The 7,322-nt window shown below is 43.6% G+C and overlaps 1 protein-coding gene across 1 annotated transcript in view; it reads left to right on the top strand.

Annotated features, from left to right (window-relative positions):
- Nucleotides 1-2,584, top strand: part of AOAH (acyloxyacyl hydrolase) — a 170,954-nt gene extending 168,370 nt beyond the window's left edge. The window contains exon 21 of the mRNA XM_044293042.1: nt 2,330-2,584. Within this exon, the coding sequence (XP_044148977.1) occupies nt 2,330-2,458 (129 nt within the window). The 3' untranslated portion in view covers nt 2,459-2,584. The remainder of the gene's footprint in view (nt 1-2,329) is intronic.
- The last annotated feature ends 4,738 nt before the right edge of the window (nt 2,585-7,322 follow it).

Raw genomic sequence — 7,322 nt, forward strand, 5'->3', positions numbered from 1 at the left:
TGCCACGCATGCCGTTGCCCGCGGCAACAGGTGAAGTGTGGGTTTATGTGTGTACTTCCCCTTTAAGTGGCCGTCTTCCCTTGCCTTGTGTTGGAAGGGTTAATTCCCTTCTGTGTGTGTGAACACTGGGTGTGTCTGTTGGGTGTGGCTACTTGGGCCTATAAAGCCTCAGTGAATATCTCTAGTCTGAGGGGTACTTCAGCCATGGCTAGCTGGAGCAGCCTCCTGTGTAATTCCATCTGCCAGTGGGGGCCATCCTTGTGGTCATAAGTTCACGTATGGTGTTTAGAAGATGTTTGTTTGGTCTCCTTGTTATTGCAGCATATGGTTTCCTGGGTTCCCGTGTGATGTCTGTTGTGTGCTGTGTCCTTTGTGTTGTTGTGGACAGCAGCACTTGTACATGGGTTCCAGGTTGTGTGTCTGTGGCAGGTAAGTGTGGTATTAGTCTCACTTACCTGTGATTGCCATATGTCTGTTCATGTTCCCCTTTCTATGTAGCTTGGCCAGTGAGACTCCTGTTCCTCCGTGTCTAGGAGGAACAGGTCGTCTTACCCAGCAACTAGTCCAGGGCCACCCTGAGGGCTAGCAGGAATATCAGGTTCCGGAGTATGAGCCCTCCTACCATCAGGGTTGGCTCATACGGATAGGAGACAGGGTCAGAATTAGGGATGTGTAGGAGGTGACCTGCTCCCTGATTCCTGTCCTGGCCTGGCATTGACCATCCGCCTTCTGATACCGCACGGCTGAGGGTTTTCCCCGTCCTCAGCCGTGACAGTAAGGGGGTAATTGAGCAAAACAGGTTGTGACAAGCTTCATGGTACCTACAGAGGACTGCAGCAGCAAACTGACCTGCTCTAAGTGAGGAGTTGGGTCTGGCCATTCTTTTGTGTTATAAACCTTCACTCTATTAACCAGTACTGGGTTGCAGCCTAGCCTGAGTCTGAGAAGGACTCTTTACTGGCGGATTTACTAGATGCTTTGAAAGTCTGGAGAATGCCTGTGCCTTAGAGCAGAATTCTCCAAGGCTTCAATCAACCTAAGTGACAAAGGGCTGTTTGTGCTGACTCGATACTTGTTTGGTGTGAGTTGCTTTTGGAGCTTATTTCGAATATGACCATTAAGCTGTGTGTCCACCAGAAACTGTAAACATTACAATGTGTGCCCTCATTACGAGACTTTTCGATTGTTATTAGTAACTGCCAAGCTCTGTGCGTTCTTCTGCCTATAGACTTGCATTATGACGGAATGCAAAACGGAAGCCTTTAAAAGGCGAAATTCCATTTGCTTCCCGTCCTAATAGAAGTCTATGGGAATCAAAACGGATCCGTCTGGGTCCCGTATGCAAGACGGAAAACAAAGTCCTGTCGACAAGACTTTGTTTTCCATCTTGCATAACGGGACCCAGACTGATCAGTTATGCTTTCCCATAGACTTCTATTAGGACGGAAAGCAAACAGAATGCCTTTTAAAGGCTTCCATTTTGCATTCTGTCTGGGCATTCTGTTATTTTGCGTTATAACCATGTTATAACGGAAAGCTATAACGTAATCCCTAACGCTAGTGTGAGGTCTTCTATTAGGATCATGGGACAAACGTACCGTTACAGGGAACTGAGAGAGGCTATGTGCTACTTAGCACTTCTGGAGTTATTTTGAGCTGCAAGGTGCTACTTAGCACTTCTGGGCTGGTATATGTTTGGCATTGCTTTGGAGGTATTTTGTGTTGCACTGTGGTATTTGGCACTGTTGGGCATGGTCCGTTACAGGCATGTATTTTGTGCTGCTGGGGAGATATCTACCTTGAAATATTTGTTTGATGTGACTGCATGGGTATATTTTGTGTTTCCCAGTGGTATTTGTTTGGTGCTCCTGAGGAGGTATGTTGTTTTGCACTAGATATTTGGCAATGATAGGGAAGTATTTTGTCATTCACTGTGGTATTTAGTGTTATTGGGAAAGTATTTTGTGCTTCACTTGGTGCTGCAAAAGAGGTAATTTATGTTGCATTGTTGTGTTTGGTGCTGCTGGGAAGCACGTTGTGCTGCACTGGATATTTGTTTGGCACCTCTGGGGAGGCACAGTATTTTGTGCTCCCATGTGGTATTTGGTGCTATTGAGGAGGTATTTTGTTTCATATTTATTTGGCATTGCAGGGGAGGTATTTTGTGCATCACTCTGATATTTTTTTGTGGTATTTGGGAAGTATTTTTTGCTACACTGTGGTATTTGGTGTTGCACTGTAATACTTGTTTGGCTGATGCAGATAGATACTGCAACGAACTATTTGTGCATATACTATGATTTGACCACTGATTCTCTATTTGTTCCAGGTTGCATCAGCTATTGGAGCAGATCTGATATGGGAGGAGATATTGCAAAAACAGCCAGAAATTTTGGGAAAACAGAATCCTTTCAATCAAGAAATTATACAACAATTTGGAGATCAAGGTGGACACTGATGAGATGATTATGTGCCACCAGTACCTGACATTTCCGATTTCTTTCTTTCACTATGCACTGTTGTATAAATAAAATTTATTTTATCATTCTTAATTTTACTAAAAATAAATTATTACTGAATTGTATCCTCTCCTAAAAGGGTTAGGCCATGAATAGAAGGACATTAAAATCAACATATATTACAAAATAGTTCTCCTTTCATCAATGTCCACATAACCAAACAGTGTAACATTAATAGACTGCTGCTGTCCTCAGTCCGTGCATGCTCTTCCATCCAGCCTGTGCAATGTATGCGAGTTCCCTCTGCAGCCCAATGGTGTAGCCACACATAGAGTATACCCTGTAATTTCATTTTACGGATTCGCAGTTTACACATTTCTGCAGTAGACTTTGCCCTTTGCCATGCAAAGGGTGAAATCTGTGGCATAAATAACAGGTAACTCCACACCAAATTTCCCACATGTGGCCATACCCTAATAGATGCTGGATTTTCAAATGCTGGTAGGTGGCCATAACGTAGTGCGCATATATTTGCATTTACTTTACACATTTAGTTCATTGGTTTAGAAACCACGACTCTCTTGCTTTTGCGCAATAAATTTTGGCATATAAATCCACTCTAATGTTAAAGGAGACTAGAAGAAGATGGCTGCTTTCTCCAAAAAAGAGCACAACTATTCCATAAACTGCATCGCTTGAATTACAATATTAGGCCTCATGCACACGGCCGTTGCCCGGCGGTGGCTGTATTGCGGCCCACAAACAGTGGGTCCGCAATACACGGGCACCGGCCATGTGCACCCCGCATCACGGATGCGGACCCATTCACCAATGGGTCCGCAATCTGGAAGGTTGATGCGGAATGGAGGCATGGGGTTTCTGTTTGTGCATCCACACCTAAAAAAAAGTAGTGCATACACTACTTTTTTTTACAGTGCAGACCGTTGGATGCAGACCCCATTCAAGTGATGCGACAGCCCTATGGTCAATGCCCATGCATTGATATCACCGGCACACGCTTGTGTGGATGAGGCCTTAGGCACAGCCCATGGACAAGGGTGTTGTTTGTTGCAGAAAGCAGCAAAGTTTTTCAAACGTCATGTTATCGCACACAGCTTTTTCTTTGGCAGAAATGGATCCAGCAGGAAGAAGAAGTATACAGTAAGTCCAGCCCTTATATTTCTCATTCCCTTTTTAACCCACTTCTGGTGCAAAAAAATGCATCAAAACTGTGTGACACTATCTTTATGAGGATTTCCTCCAAGAACACAGCATAGGTAATAAAAATATGATTTCTGTCCTGAGCACTAGAACAGGGGTCTCATGTTCCACCTTGCCGCACATCAGTGGTGAAGGTGATTTTGAATGTGGCAGCATCAGAGCATGTGCGCTACCCCCCCCCCCCCCCCCCACCCACACACACACACACAATTCAATGGCTGACACCTTTTTAAATGCCTTACTTATTAGTGTTGAGCGTGAATATTTTAAAAGCAAATTTTTATCTTGAATATCGGCACTTTGAGAATTCGCAAATATTTAGAATATAGTGCTATATATTCGTAATTATTTTTTTTTAGCACAGTATGCATCAGGTGATCATCCCTCCCTTCTTCTAGCTTGTGGGCCAATGAGAAGGCTTTGTCACAGCTTAGCAACATCCCTAGCAACCAATAGAAAAGTTGCCTACCCCTTACTATATAAGAACCTCCCCAGCAGCTATTTTCTAAAGTTTATTGCAGTTATGAAAGAGACAGCAGTGTCATTGCTGTGCTCTGTGCTTTGTTGTATTACATTAGACAGTTAACATATATAGGTATAATTCAGATAGGGGGTGATAGTCAGTTTAGGTTAGATTGATCTATAGTGTAGATGATAGGTTCCAGTGCAGGTTGTTAGGCAGTGTAATAGGTTCTGCTGGCCATACATAGTGCTGTGATGTCACAAGTTGCACGTTTTGTGAAAAAATATGCGCATCATTAATTGCCAAAAATTCTCAAGCACAAATATATTGAAGCACTCTATCTGCATATAAAGCTATTCTAATGTTCTGCCGTGCCAACCATTTTCTCCAGTCTCAGGGAACTTATAGCAGCTTAAAAACTGTAGCATAAGTGGCCCACGCCAGTATTTTGCGCGCATTATGTGAATAATACATTGCCGATTTTCACAATCAAGAATATAATCTTGAATTTGCAAATAAATGGCGAATATTCTGCAAAATATTTGTGAAATACCGCAAATTCGAATATTTCCCCTGCCGCTCATTACTATCCCTTATACCAGTCAAAAAATAAATACATTTTTTAAAAATCTGGTGGAATCTAGTTTCCCCCCATCCCCTAACTTTAAAAGATGTTGAATGCAATACTATGAATAATGTTGGTGTTAACACTAGACAGATTAGATAGATAGATAGATAGATAGATAGATACAGTTAGGTCCATATATATTTGGACACTAACACAAATTTTGCTTTTATTACCTGCTTACTAAAACGTATTCAGGTTATAGTTAAATAATGGACATGGATATAAAGTCCAGACTTTTAACTTTCATTTGAGGGTATCCACATTAAAGCTTGATGAAGCTCCTTTACATGTGGCACCCTGTTTTTAGTTTCAATAGTTTTTTATTTTATCAATAAAACAAAGAAGTATTCGGACATAGACACCATCACAGTAGTCAGATGAGAAGATGCGTTATGACAATACATCAGTGGGCGCAGCCACTGCCACACAATAATGCACAATACACCATAACCGTACATATCAGCAGTAACCCAGGTGTAACGCCAAAACACCTACAGGTGTTATCCACATTCCGCAGCATAGGCCATGCCGCCGTATACACCAACAGTATAAACAGATCAAACCAAGAGCTGTGGATAACCACAGAGCAACCTAGGGTAAGGCCTCCTCTAGGGAAGAGGAAATAACGGAGGGATGGGGGAGGAACACACATAAGGAAGGGTTAAGAAATACCCGTATCGTATTTCAGCTGTATCTCCGCTGCTTCCGCCTGTATCCCGGACTCCCTCCTCAAGGGGAGTAGAAGGGACTACTGATCCACTCACTCCAAGTCGCCTGTCTCAATTTAATGGGTATGGTTGATGGGGGTAATGAATGTTCATACCTGCAAGTCTGATTAATCTCTTGTATAACTTCGAAAATCGAAGGAGGGATCTGACTTTTCCAGTGCCGGGTAACTACCAATTTGGCGCTGAGCAAAACATGGCCTACAATGTGTCTATTCGGGAGCGGTATTTCCTTAATCCCAATAAACAACAAGGCTAACTCAGGGGATGGGTCTATTTTCCACCTCGCTAAATTTGAAACCAAACGGGAGACTGACTTCCAATAGTCGTTTAGGATGGGACATGACCATAGGACATGGAGTAAGGATCCGCCTCCTCCACAGTTTCTCCAACAGTATGGCGATGTAGAAGGATAAATTATATGAAGTCTCTGGGGGGTAAAGTACCAATGTAGGATGGTTTTTAGACCTGCCTCATAGTGAGTGACACACTTGAAATTTGAAGCTACAAATCCAATAGCATCAGTCCATGAGTCCTCTGAAAAGGTCCTATTTAGATCCCTTTCCCATCTGAGGACAGGAGGGGATTTAACAAAAGAAGCTTTATCCCCCAGTATGTCATAAAGTGATCTTGTGGAGTGTTTTCTGAACAGGGAGGGAAACTGGAATAATCGCATCACGGATGAGTTGATCTGTGGAGGGGATTGAAGGGTCTTTGAAAGGAAGTGACGTATTCTTAAATATGTGAAAAATTCAGAGTGAGGTAATGCAAAAGCACTTTGAATGGTAGGAAACGGGAGAATTGAGTGGTCAGCTATCAGTTGGGAAATAGTGACGACCCCTTTATCTCGCCAAGGCGCTAAGTTAATGTCGGGTATGGACAACTCGATAGCCCGTGTGGAGGCTATTTTGAAGAGCTGGGATGAATCATCTTTCGATGCATTATGTATGGTGGTCCACAGGGCTCCCACATGCGATATTGTGAGCAGCGTGGGTGCGAGGGAAGCAGGACCCCACAACAGGTGGATTAAGTAATCTCTAACCGGAACGTGTTTCAACGCATGGCTCTCAATCTGTTGCCACGCTTTTTCATTACTCGACGCCCACCATTCCCTAGCAAAGGAAAGGCCGATTGCTATAAAATAATCTCTAATGTTTGGGAGACCCGCTCCACCAGCGCGTCTCCTTCTGGTCAAGAGTTCGCGAGCTATCCTAGGCTTAGAACCTCCCCATATGTACTTGCCCAATAATGCCTGGGCTTTCTGAAAAAATGCAGCTGGGATCGGGATTGGAAGGGCCCGAAAGATATAAATCAGCTTAGGCAAGGTCATCATCTGGAACGATGCAATCCTACCCACCCAAGAGATTGTCTGCATAGAGAAGCTCGCGAAGTCCGTAGACAAGGTATTGAGAAGGGGGACATAGTTCTGTGTGTATAATAAAGAACAGGGCGAGGTGACCTTGATTCCTAAATAGGGAACCTCTGAACACTGCCAGTCCAGGTCGTGGGAAGCTTTCAGAGTGGCTAAATCTGCAGGTGAAATGTTGATAGGGAGGGCCTGAGATTTCGAGCTATTAATCTTGTAATACGAGAGGGAGCTATAGTGAGAGATCACATCGAATGTGGCCGAGAGGGATTGTGAGGGGTTTGTCAACGTGAGAATGATGTCATCAGCGTATAGGGTAATTGTGTGGGCTCTATTACCAACTACAATCCCAGAGATGGTGGGCAGGTTTCTGATGTGTTGTGCCAGTGGCTCCAATGCCAAAATAAATAGAAGCGGCGACAACGGACAGCCCTGTCTCGACCCGTTAGTGATTATGAAC

The sequence above is a fragment of the Bufo gargarizans genome, chromosome 5, assembly GCF_014858855.1.
Source record: "Bufo gargarizans isolate SCDJY-AF-19 chromosome 5, ASM1485885v1, whole genome shotgun sequence".
Lineage (NCBI taxonomy): Eukaryota > Metazoa > Chordata > Amphibia > Anura > Bufonidae > Bufo > Bufo gargarizans.